General features: G+C 35.1%; 1 protein-coding gene across 2 annotated transcripts in view; it reads right to left on the bottom strand.

Moving 5' to 3' along the window:
- PAPPA2 (pappalysin 2) overlaps positions 1 to 24,708 on the bottom strand; it is a 280,840-nt gene that overhangs the window by 109,990 nt on the left and 146,142 nt on the right. For both annotated transcript variants that reach the window (XM_032291320.1, XM_032291319.1), the window contains 2 exons: positions 22,961 to 23,154; positions 21,119 to 21,262 (listed from right to left, as the gene is read on the bottom strand). In XM_032291320.1, coding sequence (XP_032147211.1) covers positions 21,119 to 21,262; positions 22,961 to 23,154 — 338 coding nt within the window. The remainder of the gene's footprint in view (positions 1 to 21,118; positions 21,263 to 22,960; positions 23,155 to 24,708) is intronic.

Consider the following 24,708-nt stretch of genomic DNA (forward strand, 5'->3'; position numbering starts at 1 on the left):
GTGTGTGTGTGTGTGTGTGTTTCAGCATGGTGAGATAAACTCATCATTTTGTGAAGTGAAGAGGGAACCACTATAATCCCACCCCAACTAGGGGTAATTCAATAATGTATGATTTTTCAAGTCCGTGGAAGACGGTTAGATCAGAATCAGATGACTGGCTCAATTCTTTCTGAGAGCATGTCCTCAAACTGATTTGAGACACCAAGGCTAAGTCTGCAGAGATTCTGTGTTGAAAGAGATTAAAGAACATGGAAGAAGGGTCAAAAAGAGACAAACTCAAATCTGTATCGGGTACTGTGATGTGTCATCTGCATCTCCTCTTTCATGATTCTGGCACTCAGCTCATGGGAAAGAATCTTTCCAGAAACTGCCTTCAGAGGGCAGTGGTAATACCTCCCTACACAAGACCATGCCATTTTCCTGGAGTGGGAGGTGGAGTGGACAGGCAATGTCCAAAGACCTTCTGATTGGGGTGAGTGGTATACAGAATGGGACAACTCTGAAGGGCCATCACAGCTCTCTGTGGGATGCTGACACCTGCAGGGAGCTGTTTCAGTTCCCCTCCTTACTTTGTCCAATGCTAGTTCTTTCACTCCTCCGCAGATGTTGCTCTGAGTCAGGTTCTCAACAAACTATCTGCCTGCAAATCCTCCTCTCAGTGTCAGAATCCTGGGGAAACTCCATTTAAGATAAAGTCTGAAATTGAGAAAAGGTGTTATGGAACATAGCTGGAGAGGATTCTTTTGGGAACAAGAATGCATAAGCAAAGAAAGGAATGAGAGCATGCCCCAGCTGGGTAGGATTCCATCCTGCATAAAAAACATTGCTATCCCAATTATTCATGAGTCTGTGAAGTTGCCATGTCTGGGACTGGAAAAAGCTTTCATGTAAAAATCAATAAAAAGATTAGTAACAATGAAACAGGAAAGAAGGAAATGAGTGCTTTACCCTCAGAATAAACTATTCACTCACTGAGAACTGGAGTTGCTCTGTCCGTGCATTCAGTTAGTTTTTGATGGAAATGAGAATCAAGTACATACAAGTCATCTGTGCTTTTGCAGGATTCCCAGAAAATGCAGGGATCCACATAGGTTAATTTTCCAAACAACAGAAGATTTCCTTTTGAAGCACAAAATCATTTTAGAAATTTCAGTCATGGATTTAGAAATATTTCAATGCATCTTAGACAATTTGCTGCCTCCTTAAGTAGAGAAATCCTGAAATTCATTTTAGCTCAAAGGGACCTGTTTTATGGAAGACAATATTTCCACAGATGGGGTGAAGAAAATGGAGGGGGATGGTTTCAGGATGAAACCGTTCCAACTCGGATCTTCGGGCATTAGATTCTTATAAGGTGCACACATCCTAGATCCCTTATATGTGCAGTTCACAATAGGTTTGCTGTCCTAGGAGCATCTAATGCTGCTGATCTGACAGGAGGTGGAGCTCAGGCGGACAATATTGTTTTGTTCAATTCTCACCTCCTGCTGTGTGGCCAGGTTTCTAACAGGCCGTGGACCAGTACTGCTCCATGGCCTGAGAGTTGGGGATCCCTGCTGTACGTAACTGAATTTTCACTTGATGAATTAGAGGCAATGTAGAATTGTTTTGAACATCAATTACCTTACTAAATGCTAAGATAACAATTCTCTGAAGCAGTGCTCCTCAAACTTTAACATGCATACAAATCACCTGGGGATCTTGTTAAAATGCAGATGATGAGTTCCGAGACATGAGATCACGCATCTCTAACTAGCTTTCTGGTGATACCAATGTTTCCGCATGCCAGCCTCATTTTGAGTAACAAGGCTTTAAAGTTATTAATAGATATAATTATCTTTGCCTGTAGCACTTATAGTCTAAGATTATAATCTTTCATTCATCATATTTGTTAATTATCTTCTTTTATAAACTCATCATCGAACTTCAACTTAAATGCAGATCCGAAGAAAATCATCCAATCCAAATACATCATTTGAAAAAATTTGAAAAGAAAACTGATCCCCAGAGAGGTAATTTGATTTTTATAAGGTCACTTGACTGGTTAACAATAAAACAAGGCTTACGTTACTGGTCTTCTGAGTGTATATTTTCTCCCAGTTTCTAAATCCCCTACTAATTTGTTGCTCCTTTTATAACACAGACTGAAAATTCAGATAACAAATATTGTTAGAATTCAATGTAAAGAGATCTAAAAAAGGGTCTTGTCAACTTTCCTATGAACAAAGTCGAATAATCCAAAGCAATGATTGGACTTGGTGCCATCTGTACATGGGCTTTTTCTTTTTTTGCTAAATTATGAAATCTGGACAGTTTCCTGGATGGTTGAAGTCATCTCTGAATAAGTGATTAGAATCTGACTGATTACATTTTAAAAATTATAAATGATTTTGTTATTTTGGCCAAAACAAACCAAAAAACAGGATGGGCACTTACACTTGAATATCTGATAAACAATGAGGTTTTTAAACATACAAATATGCCAAAATAAAGCATGGAGCTACTTATACTAAAAAAAAAATATATATATATATATTCACTGTTTATCTAAAATTTAACTATTCTACTTTTTTTCTGCAACCCAAAGTTGAAAAGATATCAGAATCTACGATAAACTTGATTGTGGTAACAATTTCACATGTATGTATGTATATGAAAATATCACATTGTGACCGGTACAGTGGCTCATGCCTGTAATCCCTGCACTTTGGGAGGCTGAGGCAGGCAGATAATTTGAGGTCAGGAGTTCGAGACCAGTCTGGCCAAGGTGGTGAAACCCCATCTCTACTAAAAATAAAAAATAAAAAAATTAGCTGGGCGTGGTGATACATACCTATAATCCCAGCTACTCGGGTGGCTGAGAAAGAAGAATAGCTCGAACCCAGGAGACAGGGGTTGCAGTGAGCCAAGATGACACCACCGCACTCCAGCCTGGGCAACAAAGCAAGGCTCCATCTCAAAAAAAAAAAAAAAAAAAAAAAAAAATCACAGTGTACACTGCAAATATATGTAATTTTGATTTGTCGGTTATAAGAAAATAAACAATGAAATACTTCAATCTAAGAAATTCACAATAAGAAAAGGAAAAATGAAGAGAGAAAAGAAAGCAGTGTAGGGAACACAAATTTAGAAAGAGAACTGCAATGGAGAAAAGGATTTTGTGGATGTTTACGTATATAAACAAAAATAGAGATAAAATTGTTAAAGGTGGTAGACACTTTTTGACCAGTGAATGATACAGAGCGCACATTTTTACCTTGGACTGGCCCTTAATTCCTGAATGAATAAAGACTCATTATTTAAGTGCTTCCTAATAAAATGTAGGGCCAAGAGAAGGAGAAAAATATCTTTAATAAAGATACAGCTGGCACAATAAAAAGTTGTCATGCCCTGAAAAATAAGTGCTAGAAACAAACAAAATGCTATTGAAAATCCAAGGTTTTAAAAAGAAATTACAAGAGCATTGCAAAATACTTAGGGCTAAATGACAATAAAAGCTTTATATGTCAAAATTTACGGGGCACAATTAAAGTAGTACTTAGAGGGAGAAATTATGGAACACCAAAAACAAATTAGCCAAACATTTCAACACAAAAACCTAGAAAAAGAACATCAGTGTAAATCCAGACAAACAAAAAGCAAGGAAATAATGAAGAGTAGAAATCAATGGAATACAGAAAAATAAGAACAAAAAGAGAAATGAATGAAAGTAAAAGTTGTACTTTGAAGACACCAATAAGCCAGACAAATCCTATACATGTGTTATCAAGAAAAAGAAAAAGAGAAAAAGAAGATTCAAAAATATATACAAGAAAGGATGTAACAACTACAGCTAAAATAGAGTTGAAATATAATAAAAATACACTATAAAAAACTACCAGGACTAAATTTGAATATGTGGAAGAAATTAATAAATTTCAGAAAATAACAAAAAATTCAAAATTGGAAAAAAATAGAAACCATGAAGACATTAATAAAAATCAAAGAAATTTAAATGACAATCGTATCAGTTGGTGATGACCACATCAGCTGGTTTCACAGGTAGGCTCTGCCAAATTTTGAAGAAACAGATCGTCCTTATTTTATACAAGTGGTTCCAGAAACTAAAAAAAGAAAATTGTACAACCAATTTTATGAGGCTTCTATAATCTGAATATTTAAAAAACGAATATATAAAATAATTCTACACACAAAAGTCAAAAATAAAAGATTACTCAATAAAATCCAACCATATATTTAAAATATACAATAAGCATGTAGTTTTGCTTTACAAAGGTAAAAATGATTTGGCAGCTAAAAAAAAAAAAAAATCTACCAAATCTATTGAACATAATGAAGAATCTAAGTAGAAAAAAAAAATCACAGGATCATAACAATTAATACAAATCAAGGGGTTAAATTCAGAAATTCAGACCATATATACAAGTATGTTTTTCAATAGGCAGAAAAAATGACTTAAGCTTTCTTCTAAAATTTCAAATCTAAAATTGGCTCCTTTTACTATTTTTTCTCAACAAGGAGTATAGGTAGCAAGTTTCTGAATTTTTTTGTGTGTATTTAATAATGCCTTCTTGGCCAGGCACAGTGGCGCATGAATAACGAATAAGTGCTCATGAATAACAAACAGCGAATTCAAGTTTGAAAAAGGTATGTAAGAAAGTGGGAGGGGGGAAATGTCCTACTAGCTATGTTTATAAGGTTAAAGCTATAGTAATAAAAGCATATTTCTGGTAAAAGAAACAGGTGAAAAGACCAATGAAATATAAAAGAGAGTTAAAAATTAGAATCATGTAATGACGGCTGGGCGCGGTGGCTCACGCCTGTAATGACAGCACTTTGGGAGGCCAAGGCAGGCGGATCATGAGGACACGAGTTCGAGACCAGCCTGACAAACATAGTGAAACCCTGTCTCTACTAAAAATAAAAAATGAAATTAAAAAAGAATCATGTAATATCTAGAACTTGGTGTATAATCAACATGGCACTACAATCATTAGGACAAGGGTGGATGCTTTAACAGATAATATTAGAAAAATTGGATTATACATATATGTAAAAGTAGATCCCTGTCTTATTCTATATACAAAAACAACTGTTGAATATATTAAAGGCTAAAGTTTGACAGACAAAAGTATAAATGAAAAGGTATCTTTGCAACCTTAGCAAAAGCTAACAACTAAAGAGAAAAAAGCTAAATGTCTGATAATTATTATGTAAAGGATGCTATACCCCATTAATAATGAGAACAATGAAAAATATAATAAAAGTGAGATATCACATTTTTCCCATCACCTTAATTAAATTTAGATAATTGGATAATATTGGGTTTGGGCAAGGATATGTGGAAATGATGTACTAGTTTCACTGCCTTTAAAGTAATATGCTTAAGGTTAGAACCACATTTATGTCTATATGTTTGTGTATATTTCTGAATTTCCCCATTCCATTAATCTGTCTGTCTATTTATGTACTAGCACTTTGATGTGCTATTAATGTATTTTAATATCTGACAAGACCAGGCCTCCATTACTTACCTTTCTCAGAATCTACACACACAACACACACACTTAAAATAAACTGTATGATTCTTTTAAAAATCTTGTTAGGATTTTACTGGGATTATGTGAAGTTTAAAATTTAGGGAGAATCAGCATTCCTCTGATAGAGTCTTTCTATACAGGACCAATTTGTTCCTCTTCATTTATTCAAGCCCTCATGGTATCTCTCAGTAGCATTTCTTCATATAGATCTTTCAAATGTCTTTTTGGTTTTATTTCTAATTATTTTACCATTTTTATTGCTACTATTTTCTTTTTATTGATGACTGTTTAGTCAGCATATTTATTTTCATCTTAATTTTACATTAAACTGTGATACTAAGTGAAAGAATTTTCACGTTGTTCTCTTTTCAATGTTAATTAAAGTTTTACTTCTTTCACATTTTATGTTTAACTTCTTTTATATCTCATAAAGTATAAAATCAAACATCTAACTGCACTGGCTTCTATTTCGAGAGAAAGTAAAATAATAATGATGATATTGAAGATTTTTCTGTTATTGATTTCTGCTCTTCTCTGTGATTGCCCTTTTTATTTTACTCTAAGTAACGTTTTTAATTGCGTGCACAAATTTCCATTTTGTTTCATTATCATTCAGCTCAAAATATTTTCGAATTTCCTCCATATAATTTTCTTTGGCCTGTGAACTATTTAGAAATGTATTGCTTAATCTGGGGATGGCCTAGCTATCTTGCTACTAATTTATCTGTTTGCCTCAATGATAAATTCATTGAGAGTTGTTTTATGGTCTAGTATATGGTCTGTCTTGGTGAATGCACCACACGCATTCTACAGTCGTTTTGAGTATAGTGTTTCTACAAATGTGAGTTAGGTCACATTTGTATTTGATAATGATCTTCAAATCTAATATATCTGTTTGGATTTTTTGGCCTACTTGTTATATGAATTACTAACAGATAGGGGATAAAAATCCCCAACTGTAATTATTAATTTGGCTGTTTTCTCATCAGTTCTGTCAATTTATAATTCATTTCTTTTGAGCCTCTGTTCTTAAGTCCTTCAACTTATAATAAGATTATTATGTCTATTTGAGAAATCAATCTATTTATCATTATGAAACATGCCTCTTTATCTCTGGTATTACTTTGTTTTGAAATCTATTTTGTCAGATATTAACATGGCACATCAACTTTCTTAAGTTTAGGATTTACATGATACATAATTTTCCACCCTTTTTTTGATGTGCATGTCTTTGTATTTGAAGTGTTTTTTATAAACAGTTTTGTAATTGGTTCTTTTTATATGACAATTTCTGCCTTCTACATGGAGTTTTTAGACAATTTAAATAATGTAATGAATGATATAGTTGGGTTTAAGTCTAAGATCTTGGTATTTATTTTCTGTTGTTTCCAGCAATTTTTCATTTCTTAGTTCCTCTTTCCCTGTCTTCTTTGAGTGAACCAATCTATTTTATTATTCCATTAATCTTCTCTTTGACTCTTCCCCTACAGTTATTTGTGCATATGTGTATTTTTGTTCAAGAGGCTACAATAGACATCTCTAACTTACTGCAATCTACTTCCAAAAAAATATTACTATCTCATGAATAATGTTAGGACCTTACAGCAGTATTATTCTACTTTCCAATGCCTTGACCTTTGTGATCATATATATTATTTCTCCATAGAAGGGGTCCACTGAGCCTAACATTAAGGCTGCTCGTCTTCCTTTTTTACCCACTTATGTTTCTTTCCCTTCTTGCTCACAGATGGTGATCCCTAGGCCACTCCTTAGTAAATAGCCTGCACACCAAATTCCATTTCAGAATCTATTCCTGGAGAATCCAACCTGCCACAAACAAAGACAATTACCTATTCTCCTCATCCTTGAAAAATTCCCTTTGACGTGATTTCCACTATTTCTGGTCTCAGAAGAAATGGTAGTGGCCATTCCCTTTTCAATCTAGGCCAGTGTACAGTCCTACTTATTTACCTCTGTTCTGTGTCATAAATAATATTATCAATATGCTCCCCATTGTCAAGGCTAAGACTCAGCATCCCATCATTTATTTATGCCCTCACCAGATTTGAACACTATAATAAGCAGGCTCTGCACTCCATGTTGAACATACGATCTTGACTACACATGGCCTCTGTCCACAAGATCCTTGCAGTTCACAGGATGAAGAGATAGACAGGTAAACAAGAACAGCGGAGTATACAGGCACTTTGACAGAAGCATCTATCAAGGGTGAAGTGATCAATTACACCACCTGGGGCTTGGGAGAAGAGTTTAGAAAGGGTTAGGTTCTATAACGGAAATAATTCTTGAGCTAAATGATAGAAGGGAAGTTTGTATTTCTTGGAGAGACATAATGAGTAGATCATTGACAGGGGAAAAAAATATGAGTTTCCCATCAGGAATGTTATAGAGAAGTAAAAACTCTGACATATTTTAGCACCAAAATAAATATGTTATGATTAAAATGACTAAACCTGTGTGTGTGTGTGTGTGTGTGTGTGTGTGTGTGTGTGTGTGTGTGTAAACAGATGTGGAAGACGTGACAAATCAAATAATTCGGCCTGAGATAACGCTTATCTCTATCTCCCTATTTCCAATCAGTTACCAGGTTCTTTCAAGTCTGTTTTTCACTTTATTGTATCTATAGCACCACATCACTTACAACTTTCTGTCTTCTACAATATTTTTGTAAACATGTCCACTGCTATGTTTGTAGATGTAATTCATTCATCTTTGGATCCCTCCACATCACAACATATTGTTCATATGAGGCAGTGTTTACTAAGTAGAATTAAAAGTGAATGTTGTTATGGTGTGGAAATAAAGCAAATACTCATAAATATCTTTAGTATTTACTGGAAATATGATATAGAACAGAGGTTAGCACATGATGGTCCATGAGTCAAATATGACTCACTGCCTGTTTTTGCATAACCTGTGAACTAAGAATAGTTTTTGCATTTTTGAATGGTTAAAAAAAATTTAAACATGAATAACATGAAAATTATATGAAATTCAAACTTCAGAGTTTATAAATATAATTTTGTTGAGATATAATTATGCTTATTCATTTACATATTGTCTATGGGTACGTTCATGTAAAGAAGGTGTTAAGTAGTTGTGACACAGACTGTATAGCCCATAAACACTGAAGTATTTTTTAATCTGCTATCTTTATAGAAATTGTTTCCAAAACCCTGGTATAGAGAAAAAGGACCATGAGTTTTTCATAAACCAGATTTGAGTTTTAATCCTATCTGTATCTCCACTAGCCATGTTATCTAAAGGCTTAGTATCTCTGAATTTTAAGATAATCATTTTTAGAATGAGAAAAATCATATCTCTAGTAAGAGTTTACATGACAATTAGTAATAAAATATTGGAAATATAGTAAATTTCAATCAATGTTGTTCTTCCCCTTTGATGCCTGGTGGTAGGGATTTTCATCTTTGAAATCCAATCAATTAAACATGTATTGCATTTTCTGTTAAGGATTCACAGTCAGTGTTTGGATAGTTGAACCCAAATGAAGAAAGAGAGGAAATTATGGTTAACAGGCTTTGGGTTTTATGTAGCAAGGGTTTCCAGGCAGTGGTCTGTAATGTATAACTGATGTGGAAGACCCTAGTATTTAAAATACTGTGAGCATGTGGTGGTTGCTGTTAGGATTGCTAACCATTCCAGCCTGAATGAGACCATTCCAAATTGCAGACATTTTAGAGGAGCCATGAAAATAAACATGAGCATATGGTTTTGCATATGTTGACGGGCTCCCAATGAAATCAAACAACAAGTACTTATTGAGTATCTGCTTCTCTTCTCAAATTGCTTCATTTGTTGTCCATATTACATAGATACAAAGCACTTTCTGGGAAGAATTATGCCCTCTCTTTCTTTCTCAATCCCCCAATGACACCAAGAGTTGACAATAAGTGTTTAATAAATCCCGTGAACTAGATTTATAGATACACTGTCTTTCAAGAATTTAGAAGAAATCCAGAAAAAAAAGATAGGAAGCCTTTCCTTATAATCCAACACGTTTTAATTTGTTTTCTTGCTCATGCTATATTCCTGTCTATCTTGAGGGCTTCTGTTTTTGGCATATCACAGGTGCTTAGTGAATGCCGACTGAAGAAGGCAACATAGCATAGATGGATAAACAAGGGATTAGAATCAAGAGGCATAAATGTGAGCATCAGATTTATTATTTTATTCTTGAGCGATGTACAAAAAGCACCTTGAGTCTTTGATTCTTATTTTACTCACCTATGAAACTGGAAAACACACACCTTGCCAAATTCACAAGGCTATAGTAGGGATCAAATACAAATAGTGCATGAGAATGTGCTTTGAAAACCATAAATGGCTATAAAATGTGCTTATTATGTAAATAATAAAAAGACTACATTTTATTATATTTAAGAAAATTCTTACACTTTTGGTCTATTGGCTCAAGATTAGAAGAAAAGAAAAACTAGGAGAGTGTCACTTCAGCAAATGTAGACTAAAATGACAGAAATTTTGTTGGGCAAGTAGGATTTTAGTCAATGAAAGATTTTGGGAAGATATTTTCAGGACTAATGTTTTCCAGCTTCATTGTTTCTCATTTGTAGTAAATTTCCCTCTGAGCTACTGCATACAAATCATATTTGTGCATCAAATCAAGATTAAAGTGTACCGAAAGGAAGAATAAAAAGCCAGAAATCCCATATTTCTCTGAAAGATTTTTAATTTTTTTAAACCTAACTACCTTATCTTTAAAAATCACTTTCTAAATTATTTGGTGTTATATTGATTTGTGAACACTAATTTTCTTAACAGTTCTTACATATTAACTGAACTTTTAATGATATTAATATTTTTTTCCTAATACAAAGACTATTACTCCTGGATTCATTTTATCATGAACTGGATATCCTATAGTTTAAATGTAGTCCCCAAAAGTTCATGTATTGGAAATTTGGTTGCACTGTGTCAAGAGACAGAGCCTTTGAAAGGGAGTGGGTTAGTTATCATAGAACTGGGTTAGTTATCATGGGAGTGGGTTAGTTATAATTGGAGTGGCTTTCCTATAAAAGTGAGCTCTCTCTCACATGCCCCTTTTGCCCTTCTACCATCTTTTAATGCAGAAGCAACAGATGTTGAGCAGATGCCAGTGCCATGCTTTTGGACTTCCTAGTCTCCAGAACTATAAGAACTATAAGACACACACATTTATTTTCTTTATAAATTAACCAATCTGTGGAATTCTGTTAAAGCAACAGAAGGCAGACTAAGACAAGGTACACATCTAAAATATAAGATGTAGCTAACTGACATATATTAAAACAATTCCAGCTGGAGATTTCTGTTTTCAGCTATGATAGAGTAGCATGTAATACAACAAACTATCCTGACAAGAAAAATCATAAAACATGAATTAAGTATACAAAAAATGTTTAAAAGCCTTTGAGAGCAACCAAGTACTCAGGACTTAAAAGTCTAATAAAAAAAAAAAGAACACAATGAAGGGAAGATAATATTCTGTGCTACTTTAGCCTTTAAGGTATTCTTCAAATCCTAAGCAATGCAAAATAAGAGTATAAAAAGCCAAGCAGAAATTGGCAACAGAGAGGCCAAAAAATTAAGAAGAGTTTTTAGCAGACACACTGCTGATGAAATAGAAATTATACTTCAAAGACTATCAATGTGGAGGTCCCAATCCAAGCTTTTAGTTGAGGCTCCTGAAGAACCAGGCCTTAGAAGAAAGAAAAAACTGAAAAATAATGTATAAAGGCTCACAACTAAAGAAGCACAAGTTTGACCTATCTTAATTAATTACTGAATTAAAGTGATCCTTCCCAAATCTTACCAGATGTCTAAAAAAAATCTTGAAGATATTATTAGCCAGAGCCTCTACAATTTATTGTGTCTGATATTCACTTAAAACATTATTAGTATGACAGTAGAAAAGCTCAAATAAACACAACTTTTTAAAAAAAGTCAACCTAAACAGACCTCTGGATCAAGTTATTGGTATTATCAGATGCAGACTCAAAAATCATTGTGATTAATATGATTATAAATAGGCTGTTAAGATGGAGATTTTCACAAATAATATATAGGAAAAATTGAATAGGTATTCTAGAATTAAAAATACAGTAACAAAAACTAAGGATTTAATAAATAGTTTACTGATTATATTAAGCAAAATTTGGGATTACTAAAACAGAAGACAGCTCAATGTAAAATAATCAGACTACAGGGAATAAGAATAAGAAGGGAGTAACACATAGAAGAACACAGAAGGTAAAAAGTACACAGCAAAAAGGTATAATATATATTATATATAAATGTGTGTGTGTGTGTGTGTGTGTGTGTACGCAACCAAGGGAAAAAAGTAAATGAGCAGAAGGAATACTTGAAACATGTTTTTTTTTTGTTTTGTTTTCCAAAACTAAGACACTAAGCTACAGATTGGAGAGCTTGACAAACCTTTAGCCAGATATATGCAAAGACAGGTAGGCCTGGGAACATCATAGAAAGACTGCTGAAGACAAAGGACAGAGAGAATATATTAAGAGTACCAGAGAATAAAAGACATTGCCTTCAAAGAAATATATATCAGTTGTACAGCTAACTCTCCAAAGTACGGAAATGAAAAGACAAAGGAATAACATCTTCCAAATGATAAAAGAAAACAACTGGCTACCTAGAATTTTGTACAAAGATATTCTTTGTCAAAAAAAATATTTTAGCCATACAAAACCTGAAAGAACTCATTGCCAGCAGGCCCACATTAAAAGAAATAATAAAAACGAATTTCCCCAAGCTAAATGAAAATAATGGAAGCACAGAAATGTAGAAAGGATTGAAAAGCACTGTAGCGGGTAAATATTAGGAAATTTAAATCCATAGTACTTTAAAAATGTGGAAAGCAATAAATGGAGGCAAAGCATTCTAAGGTACTCTTGCTGATTACAAAATTGTGAGAGTACTAACTTATAACAGACTCTTAGCAAGTTAGAATGCATGCTGAACCTCAAGACTAACCACTTGGAAAATAAAAGTATAGCTCACTGTGATGATAAATTTTAAATGTCAGCCTGACTGGATTGAGAGATGCCTTGATGGCTGGTAAAGCATTATTTCTGGGTGTGTTTGTATGGTGTTTCTGGAGGAGACTGTCATGTGATTCAGTGGACTGAGAGAGGAAGATCCACCCTCAGTGTGGATGAATGCCATCTAATTAGCCAGGGGCCCAAATGGAACAAACTGGTGAAAGAAGGGAAGAATTGTCTTTCTCCCTCTTCCAGAGCAGGAAACTCTTCCTCTTTTTCCCTTGGACATCAGAACTCTGGGTTCTTAAGCCTTTAGACTCTGGAACTTGCACCAGCAGATTATTGAGGCTCCTGAGCCTTTGGCCTCTGACAGAATTATGCCATTGGCTTCCTTGGTTCCGAGGTTTTGGGACTTGGACTGAGTCACGCTACCAGCATCCCCAGGTCTCTAGCTTGCTGAGGGCCTATCATGAGACAACTGTGTGAACCAATTGCCCTCTGCAATTGTGTGAGCCATTTTCCTGATAAATACCCTCTTGTTATATCTACTTATATCTATATACACGCTATTGTTTCTCTCTGGAGAACCCTAATACACTAACAAACTGATGGACTGAGAAATCACATAATCAAACTATGTATTTTTTAAAAAAGCAAGAAAGAGACAAAGAGCATATAGAACAAATGAATAACAAACAGTAAGTTGGCAAGTTTAAAACTAAACATTGTTAAATACTTTAAATGTAATTGTACTAAGTTCTCCAACTAGAAAACAGAGAATTTTAGATTCCATATATATATATATATAAAATATGTTGATAACAAACTAAGCACATTAATTACAAAGAAAAGTTAAAAGTAATTGTATGAAAGAAGACACAGTACACAAATATAAAATGTTATTCAGTATAGGTATGGCTACAATAAAACCAGACAAAAGTTATATAAAGCAAGAAGAATCCCTAGAGGGTTTTTAAAGTGTTTGTTAGTTTTAAAAGAGAAAGTTCACCCAGAAGACATAAAAATTCTAAAATTATATTCTGACAGTTTCCAGTTTACATAGTTCCAATATGCATGAATATCAGTTATAACAATTTAGCTAACTAAAACCAATCTCCCAAGAACATGCTTCAAATTTCAGTTTGCACAGTATATTAACTGTATAAAGTATCAACTTCACTATTAGTCCTTCCATCCAAAAATCACCAAGTGAACAACGAATGTGAGTAATGATGGGTGACCAATCACATCACTTCTTTCAAAGCCTGTCACTGATTAGTCACTGGGTGTTTCACTCACACAGAAACTAAAAAGTGTATACTTATGTTGCCATTTTGTCTCCTACTGATAAACTTAAATGACACTTTACAAAAATGGATAATCAAAAGAAGGAAGTGGCTAAAACAGATGAGCATGCAGCAAATAAATGAAAAATGATAATGTTGGGAAGTGAAATTTAAATCAAGAGAAATAGAGTTATGAAAGAAATAGCCGACTCTGGGAATGTTGACACTCCTGACATTCAAGAGACTCTCAGGTATACAGCCAGAGAAAATTAGTGAAAGTGAAATTATCAACATAAATGAAAAAATAAGTTGTGACAAAAAAAAAAGAGGAGAAGCTGTCCCAGAAGTGATGTCAAGAAAAAAACTAATGTTAAAAAAATCTCTCAGAAATATTTCATAACATTGAAAGTGCAAAGGATAAAATGTTAGAAGTGGATTCAAACTTCACCAGAAATATGACAATTCATTAACACACAGAAAAACTGCGTTCTTTGTAATGTAAGTCATATAATAAGGAAAAGGCAAACAATGTTTAAACTATTCTTGGTAAGTTTTGTTTTTCGTTATTTCACAAAAAAGGAAACATTTTAATTCTTCTTGTTTCTATTGTTTAAAATTCTAGTCAACTAAATATTAGTTTCACTAGTTTTTTCCATTTCCCTACATACGTATAACTAAAAATGAGAGCATTTAATGTTGCAAAAAATAAAAATAAAAACCTTTTAGATACCATGAAATAATTGTAATTTTTTCCACTGATTATTAAGGTTGCATTGCATAGTTTCAACTTTCATAGTTGTTTTGTGGTTCCACATTACCAGGCAAAGTAAAGACTGCCTTCACATTTAATAGTATAGCCTCTAAGCTTATCAACAATGGCAAAACTAAAAGAGAAGCAAACAAATCCAAGATTATGTTGGAGGCATGTAATACATATCTCTGTGACTACTGGAAACAGTACACAAAATATTGGGAAAAATAAACATATTATATACATATGAAATAAATGTATACTCTCTCTATATATAGGAAATTTCAACATGATGAACAAACGTGATATCTTAAATGTATGAAATGTTTTATCCAACAATTGCAGATCACACATTTCTTTCAAAGTATATGTAATACTAAAATATTGACCACATACTGATCCATAAATCAAAGTTCAACGAATTTCAGAGAATTGAAATACAGAATACACTTTTGACCACAGAAGAATCTAGCTGGAAGTTTTTTGTTTTTTTTTTTTTAACATAACCCCAAATCCACAAATGTTTTCAAGTTAAACAGCACACTTATAAATAACTCAGGGGTTTAAAAAAAAAAAAAGAAATCACAATGAAAACAAGAAAATTGGTTTGAATTGAATGATAACAGAAATAAGATGTAAAAACTTGCGAAAAGTAGCTAAAGCCATGTTTAAAAAAAAAAATTTATGGCCTTAATGTGTATAACTAAAAAATAGAGAGGACAAAAATCAATTACCTATGTATCACCTCAAGTTACTAGAAAAAGAACAAGTTAAATGCAAACATAAAGGAAATAATGAAAAATAAGATCATATATACCTTTAGTTGGTTGCATAAAAAGATTAATAAGAGGTTAATGAAAGTGATAATCCTCTAGCAAGACTGAGCAAGAAAAATAAGAGACAAGCCACAAATTAACAATAGAATGAGTGAAAGATCTCCTAGAGACTGTAGAAACACAACAAAGAAAATAGTAGAATATTATGAAAAACTTAATTTGATATTTTAGATTTTTTAAATGGTCAAATTATTTGAAAAAGTCAACTTATTTAAAATTGACCTAAGAGGAAGTAGAAAACCTAAATTTCTCTGCATTGTTTTAAAATTTTAATCCATAATTGTATTTTTTCTGCAAAGAAAACTCCAAGCTCAGTTAGTTTCACTGATGAATCCTCAAAAAATTCACACCAACCTTACACAAAATATTCCACAGAACCGAGGACAGGAGAAAAAAGAAACTTATTTAAGGAATCAATCCTAGCTTTGATCATAAAACCTGACAAGATAGTAAAATAAAGAAAATTGGAGCCAAATTCTAATGAACATAGATGAAAAACCACCAGCATATTCTCAAATAGAATTCAAAACTGTGTGGTTGGTTGTTGGTTTCCAAATATCTTAGGTTGGTTTAACATTCAAAAATTTTTTAATGTGAGTTAAGATAGTAACAGAACAAAGAGAGGAAAAAATATCATCTCAATAGATTAGAAAAAACATATGATAAAATTCAACTCTACTTTCTCAGAAAACTGACGCAGGGCAAGCAAGCCCCAAAATTGGGGCTTAGGCCAGGAGAGGTTTTTGCTTTGCCTAGGAAAGAACTTAAAGGCAAGCCAGCAGTGTCAGACTGCAGCTTTTATGAAGAGGCAGCAGAGGTGCCGCTTATCTCAGAGCAGGGCTACCCGCTAGACAGTGTGCTGACAGTGGCAGCCTAGGAGCTGCTGGCAGTCGCATTTATATCCACTTTTAATGATATGCTAATTAAGAGACAGACTATTCAGAACTTTCTGGAAAAGGGGCAAGAGTTTTCAGAACTATATAATAGGGTAACTTTGGGGTCATTGCCAAAGCATGCTGCCATGACATTTGTAAACTGTTATGGCACTCCTGGAAGTGTCTTTATGCTAACAGTGAGGGCAACTAGAGGTCTCTTTTATTGCCATCTGCTGGTTTTGGCTGGCTTCTTCACTGTAGCCTGTTTCAACCAGATTCTGCTCTGATTAGCAGGGTCCTGACCAATGCTTACAAAACAAGTCCTGCTCTTCTTCTACCTTATCCCCCCTCAGATACTAGATATTCCTCTTTAATCCTAAGGGGGCTGTAGAAGGGTGAAGGTCCATCTTCTCCAAGTGCTTTCTGCCAATTGTACTTTGCTTTCTGACTAGCAATGGAAGAGTAAAAATCTTTGGATAGCTGGTCAAAGGGGCCTAAAGGCAGGGTGTTTTTATTTTTCAAGTCAGAAGATGGGATGGGTTGGAAGCCTTGTGCCACTATCAATTTTATATGGAATTGTTGTAATCTGAAAGACATACACTTCATTAAGAGGTTAAATCAGCAAAGGCCAAAAACTAGTAATAACAAGAAAGCTATTATCATCTTTTATAATAAAAGACCTAGGAGATGTAAGAACCAGGTAAAACTTGAGAGAACATTTTTATAGTCAACCAAATACAGCTGGGGTCAGTGCCCTAATTGTATTTATGATATCAGGTAGTTTGTTCATAGATTTTTTGAAGGTTAACCTCAATCTATTTAGAGTTATTAATATATGTATAGAGGTTTTATTAATAACTGCATAGACATTCCTTGTTTAGCTAGTAAATAATCTAGCTAAACAAGAATGTGTGTTATCAAGAATTATATTTGCCCAAGAGTCTAGGAGTTTTTTAATTCCCTTTAATGCCTAACCTGTATTGGTGGCTAATGGTTGTACGGTTTGAGTCCAGCTTTTTAGGGCTAATTTATGGTAGGCAAAGCCACCCCAGGGGACTGCTAGTCTTATTGCTGCCCCAATTCCTGCCAAAATCAACCCTATGGCTCATTTATTTCTGGTATTCCTGGGTCTTAAGGGGTTAAATAGACAGTAATCCTCACAGGGGTAAGGGTGGCCAATGTCTATTCACCCACTTCAACTTTTTGATATATAAGGGAAAGCTATGCCTGAAAGAGCAGGTGGCTCCCCAGGGAGTAAGGAATGGTTATGAGATATGACTGTTTCCCACTCATGACCACAAACAAAAACAAGCCCAGTTAGGGCACAGAGCCCTCACAAGGTGTGATGTCTATCTTTTGCTGTCACGTTGGGACTGTAGAGATATTTCTCCCCTGCTCCAGTGGGGGTGGTCAAACCATCCTTGTCTGCTAGAAGGGGGCTGTGCTCCCACCTTCCCTATTAGGCAGTTGCTTTTCCCCTGTGTGTTTTGATCCAGGGGAAGGCCTATAAATGTTTTTTTCACATACAAGGAGAATCCCAGTTACCTTGCTGCAGCCTTGGGAACTGGGCAACTAGAGTTAGATTAGAGCATTACAGGGAAACTTTTGTTTTTGTGTCATAAATGCAACAGTAGGTACAAAAGACAGAATTCTTAGTGCCTGGAGATAAAGATACCCAACTTTCCAGGTCTGTGTAATAGTAGCAGGGGCTTTATGTGGAATCCACTAAGTTGGGGAGAGTTTCACCTAACAACTAGGGGTCCGGGTACTTTGAGATTACAGTGATTAGTTGGGAGGTCTTGGGAGATGGCCATGAGATTTTTCTGGATAGGCCAGAAGGTGGAATTTTCTATCCTGGGGGTATTAATGACAAATTTAGTAACCACAAAGATGATTCCCTGATGCTATAATTTTTGAAATATTTATTAAAGAGTTTTGCTTCCACCCACACTGGATTAGGTTAATTGAGAGAGCAAACAGGATTAATAGTGGCAACATGGTGTCCAGTTGGGCCTTAGAAGAGTCTCTACACCCAACAAGGATACAAGAGATGTTTTCTAGGAGAAGGTAGTTGGCTAAAGTGATAGAAAATAAATACTATAATCAAGAAGAAGAGAAGAACTGACGCTCCTATTTCCATCCACAATATCACATTATTACTTTTGGCCATGGGTTAAATAGGTAGTGGAGGCCTTTCAAAGGTTTACAGAGGTAGGTCATGGTTTTGTCCCCAGATGTAAGTTACAGTGCCTATGACTCATAAAAAAACAGGTTTTATTCTGGAGAGGTGTACCCAAGTAGTTATTTTTAAAAGTTTAATATGGTGAGGGTACTTAATAATACCTGATGGGGCCCTTCCATTTTGGTTGTAATTGATCCTCAAAGGATCTTTTTTTTTTTTTTTTTTTGACCCTCCACCCCCTAGTACGTCTAAGTATCCAGAATGAAGAGAAAAACCATTATTTTTGTGTGTAGGAAAGGGCAATACTTTATTTTTATAATTTGGAAAGGCCTCTGAACTTGGCTTAAACATTAGGGGCTGGGAGCATAGTGAGGTGTGTCTGATCCCTATTTCTCATCAGGCATGAATTACATTTTTTAGTGTTTGGAGGGGATTCCCTTTGGGTAAACTGGAGACCTACTCAGTCTGTGGAAGGGCTATGGATTTTTTTTTTTTTTTTTTTTAGTTTATATTTTCCCTTTGTTTCAAGGCACTCCAGAAATATTAATAGCCAAGGTTTCCTTTTGTCTCACCCTGACGTCGGGGTGGTGTGCTATATCTGCCTTGGGTCCATTATGTCCTTCAGTGGGACCCCCCCCCCAAGGTCAAGGGACTTAGAGTTAAAAGATTTATAGCTAATTAACTGTTATAGGCCAGACAGGATGAAGGTGGGCTGGCACTTATTAGCTCTTAAACCGATTTTAAGCAATATAAGAGTCAAAACTAAAAGTCATAAAATAAGGTTATGAAACTGACTTATATGTGTTAGGTTACTATAATCTTGGCTTGGAGTAATTAGTTACACAAAATACAAGCATTTTGTTTAGGCATCTGTGCCTGTCTTTGATTTAGAGGGTCTCAATTAATTTTCTCTCTCAAATCTGGTCCTTATACTCTCACACGTCCACCTCTTCTATGACTGTCTTTAGGCCTTGGGGAATTGAACAGTTTTCATTTTGGAGGCAAAATAAAACATAAAGAATTAGCAATGTTTTAAACAAAAATGTCATAAGCCCAGCCTAATTTTTAAAATGACAGGAAAGGAAGTTCACAGGTAGCTAAACATTTAAATTATTTGGTATTAAGGAACATAATAAAATTGTATTAATTTAGGTAAAGGCAAAATTATTAAGTGAATATAAGCTTGCCCCTGTGTATCATGAAAGCGGTTTGATTATTTCCTTTGCCCAGGTTTAAAGACGACAATTTGGTTAACTTGAGTTTGATGTTAGATACTGGCAGGAGTTGGTGCCTTTTCTAGACTCCATCTCTACATACAGTTTAAAAATTAGCTGGGTGTAGTGGCAAGCAATGTTGTCCTAGCTACTTGGGAGGCTGAGGTAGGAGGCTCTCTTGAGCCCAGAAGTTCAAGGCTATAGTAAGCTATGATGGCACCATTGCATTCTAGCCTGGAAAACTGAGTAAAACCCTGTCTCTTAAAAAACAAACAAACAAAAAAAAGAATAGAACTTCAATTCATCTAAAGATGTGTTTAAGAGCAAGAAATTAGCCATAGTGTTGGTTGAAGATATGAAAGAGCATATTACTGAAAAAATTTACATGGATACAATTATAATGAAATAATATAAATTATGAAGAAAATGGCAGACAACTCAGTGGATAATTGAGCAAAAGACTTGACTATGTCCTTAAAAAATATGTATGAATATCTGATATACATTTGAAAGACTCCCAATCTCATCAGTCATCACGCAGATGCAAACTGAAACCACACGGCAATACCTTTACATGTCCCACAAAACATTAAAATGGAGACATAAATACCAAATGTTGATGAAAATGTGAAACATTTGAAACACTCAAAACATCTGGTGGGAGTATAAATTAGTACAACCACTGTGGAAAATTATTTGGGATTATTTACCAAAGCTGGCCTACTTGCGATCTGGCAGTTCCAAATATACCCATCTGTTTATACACATTCACCACAAAAATGTACAGAAATGCTTATAGCACAATGACTTATAATAGCATAACAGAGAAAAACCAGAAATAATCCAAATATTCATCAATATTAGAATGGTTAAATATATGGTGGTATATTCATACACTGCAATGCTTATACCACAATGAAAATGAATGCTACTGCTAAGTAAAGGAGCATGAATGAATCCCACAAATATAATGCCAAATAAGAAAGAATCAGTAGCAAAGAGTACATACTGTAAAGTGTTTTCACACAAATTTCAACAACAGACATAACTAATCTATGATGATAGAAATAAAAATAGTATCTACCTCAGTGGGGTGATAACTAAGAGGGGACATGAGAGAGCCTTTTGGGGGGTGGTGATGTGAATGTCCTATTTCTTGATCTATGTTGTGATTAGAAAGGAAGTTCACTTTGCAACAATTCACTGAGCTGTGCATGTCTGATTTTTGCACTTTTCTGTGTGTATGTTAACACTTTGATAACTGATTATACTCATACATTAATAGAAAGAAGTCCACAATTCAGAGAGGTGAAAATAAACTCAAAATATAAACACTGTGAGATAACAAAAGAAAACTTTATGACAAGTCATCCAAATGCATTTGAGCCACTTACTTTGAGCCAAACTGCATCCTCTTTCTTCAGGCTACCTTCTGGCTCATTCCTGTCATCCTGAGTTTCATTTTCACTGGCAACACAGGGAAACCAGCCAGTTAGGGGACGGTAGTTGGGTAAATCTGGATGGTATGATTTGCAAATCTGAAATACAATTTCAACCAACAATTTGAAGTCTGGAGTGTGGAGAGAGAAGTAAAGACAATGAAACTCTCCAGCTCAAAGCAAAGTTTTTCTCTTTTTCTGAATGCCTAATAATCACATTATTGGCAGAAAACTTTTCTCAACCTTGAAGAATTTCTCAGCTCTCTTTAACATCAAGATATAACTTGCCAGGGTAGAAAAACATGCACATCTCTCAGCTTATCATCAGCCCAGGGGTCTTGCCCACTGGGTGCTTACAAATAGTCCTGGCATATTTCAGGTAACTGCCCCAAGGAACAGCCAGGGAAGTCTGTCTGCGTGATGATGAAGCCCTTACCAAGCAGCATCTACTGGCCCCAAAAGTGAGGCTACTGAGGTGGGGAACCACTGAGGATTCAGCTAAATAAAGGAGCCAGAGAAGTGAAACTCCAGGAAATTTCTCCCACTTCACTTAGGGAAGACAGACAGCCTAGACCAAAAGCCACTTCAGAGAGTGGTCATTACCTCAGAATCTCCCAACTTCCCTGGATTCTGTTATCGGACGCCAAGACTTGAGGGAGAAAGATGACAGAATTAGGCTGAGAGAGTGTGGCAGCAATGGCTAGTTGCCGACTGGTATCTATTTCGCCCTTACTTTTTTATTAACAAACTCCAATTTTGTTCAAGGCGACAGTGTATCTGGTTATAAATGCTCATCTCCTTAGGGTTCCTTACAACTAAAGGTGATGAAGTGGCCTGGATCTGGCCCATAAGAGGTGGATAGAAGTTTAGTGTTGAACTTCCAGAAAAGTTATCACTATACCAATAAAAAGGGAAAGACTCAGCTGGCATGCATCTATTTCCCTTTGGTCTGCCCCCTCCTTCCTTGAAATGCTGACTTCATGCCTAGGAGAACTGCAGCCATGTTTTGAGCAGGAGGAAGAAGGCTGTGTCCACGCATGAAAGAGCTGGAATCTAGAAGACCCTGGTTCCTGGATGAAATCCTTGAACTGCAGCACCAACCTGAGCTTGCTCCTCAATCTCTTCAAAGATGTCTTCTCAAGTATAAAATCCTAGTCTTTCATTCTGGCCTAAATTACCTAAAAGGCTAAATCTCGCTTCTGTGAAAGCACTGTATTGCCTATTCTAATAAATGGAAGAGTTTATTTTCTAGATACTATTGAAGTATCTAGAATGATTCCCAAGAGTCGTGAGCCTTTAATCTTCTTTTCCGTCTTCAACTATATCTCATAGATGTCATTGATATACCATTTTAGATCTTTCAGAGGATCTTCTATCTCTTTAGGTGGATATTCAGAAAAAATTGTACACCTGAGGATTTACTTCTAGCAAAAACTCTAGGGTTTCTTCAATAATAAAACTTTTAAAAATCAAGTTATACTTTGATCTCTAATACATATTTGAAAGCTCATTTGATCATTGTAACAAACCACTGAACACTGCGAAAGGTGTTACTATACCCATTTTCCATGTGAGAAAACTGGGACCCAGACAGGTAAAATGACTTGTCCAACGTCATGTAATTATAATAGCAATGCTGGCTGATCCAGTAATGTTGCCTAGGCCTTCTAACTCCTCACTTCTTCTTTTCCTTCTTTTAAAATAAAATTATCCAAACACAGAGCCCAAGTGTAAGCATAGGGGGAGTCATTTAACAATTTTCTGCAGCCTCGACTCTATTCATCTGGCTTAACTTACCAGGGAATAAGGTTCTCCAGTTACCAAGGAAACAGGACACTTCTCCTTATCTTCATAAGAGGAGTAAGCCTGGGCAGCCCACTGATCCAAGTATCCTTTGGGAGTGTAGATGCCACAGTCCACAATGCTGGTTTTTCTCTCAAAAGGTTCACATATGCCGTCTCCCTTATACATGTAGCAAAGGCTTGGCTCTCCTGCCAAGAAATATTGTATAACACAGAAAGAGTGTTTTCATAGGTGTCATGAAAAAAAATGAACATGGGAATATCCACAACATTTCTTCTCCAGCCCACTGAAGAGAATTCTGCATTGTCTGCCAGTCTAATGCCTACCTCAAACACACAAATACACATACATACACCCCACAAATCCCTAAAGAAGGAGGATTCTTTCTCATTTGGAGAGAGGTAGAATCCATCTACATCATAAAAGTACAAAAAGTGTTGGGATTAGAGGAGAAAGAACAGAGAGAAATAAAGCAGCTGTATGCCGGGTGTGGAAAGAAATTTTAAGTAATAGTTGAGCAAGATATTTAGGGGAAACCAGAGATACATGATAGGCAGGTAAAAGAAGAAAGCAACTCTAAATAAATGCTATGATGTATTATATATTTGAATCTTTTTCATAGTTTTTAAAATATTAAAGTATTAGGGGAGGTTGTTCTCAATCACTTTTTGCTGCTTAATTATGTTTCTTCAACTGCATAACTGCTCTTAAATTGGACAATATAGGCTCCAGGTTTATAATGGTTACATATATGTTATTATTTTTTTAGTCTTAGGATAACCCTGTGAGGGTTTTTGTTTCTTTTATGATAGGAAACCTGAGTCTCGATGATTTTATGCAAATTTGTAAAGGACCCTTGAATGATAAGTAATAGAGCATGAATTTGAGTCAGGGTTAAATCCAAGAACCAGAATGCAGGTTCAGCAGCTATTACTCCACACTGCCTCAATCTAAGACAGAAGGGCTGTCTTCAAAAGGAAACAGGTGAGAAATAAACATCTGAGAAAATATATTGAGGTTATAAAACCAGCTGATATGCACTGGACAAGTTCTGTTCTTGCTGATAACTCCTAGTAAGAGAATGGCATTGGCTCTTTATAGATACATAGGCATCCTTCCTTGAAATGTAGACAGCTGAGAAACACAAAGCCATTTAAGTTCTGTTGCATTTTTTAACCAAAATATGAGACAATTAATATTAATGACATGATTCAAGTAGCAAATTTCCATTTTCTACTTAAAAAAATAGGACATGAAAGTAAGATTAAGAGTCAAAATAACAATACCTATCTATGTATTCAATAAGACCATTACTAACGTTTACTGTTACTATTTCCTTTTTTATGTTAAATTCTTCATACCGCTGCCACAGGGCTATTCCAGTAATTTGTCAGCTGTCCATCAACATACAGTTATTAATTATTCTCTTAACAATTTCCTCTAAGAGTTCTGTGGTAAATCTATCTCTACTTGTCAGATATAAGCCACTGTCCACAGGACTTGGTTGAAAATCTATTTTGGGCTTTCAACTCCTGCATTTCATCAAACTTACTCAAAACTCCTCCAAGCTAATGTATGTGTTTTTGGAATGACTTTCCCATGAGATCTCTCAATCTCTCCATCTCTCTCTCTCTCTCTCTCTCTCTCTCTCCATCTTTCTCTTTCTCTCTCTCTTTATGTGTGCATACAGTTTTCTCCTGTTCTGTTTTTCTACTTATAAGCCAGTAACTACTTCTTACTTC

The sequence above is a fragment of the Sapajus apella genome, unplaced genomic scaffold (genome assembly GCF_009761245.1).
Source record: "Sapajus apella isolate SASKATOON/1434 unplaced genomic scaffold, GSC_monkey_1.0 scaffold25, whole genome shotgun sequence".
NCBI lineage: Eukaryota > Metazoa > Chordata > Mammalia > Primates > Cebidae > Sapajus > Sapajus apella.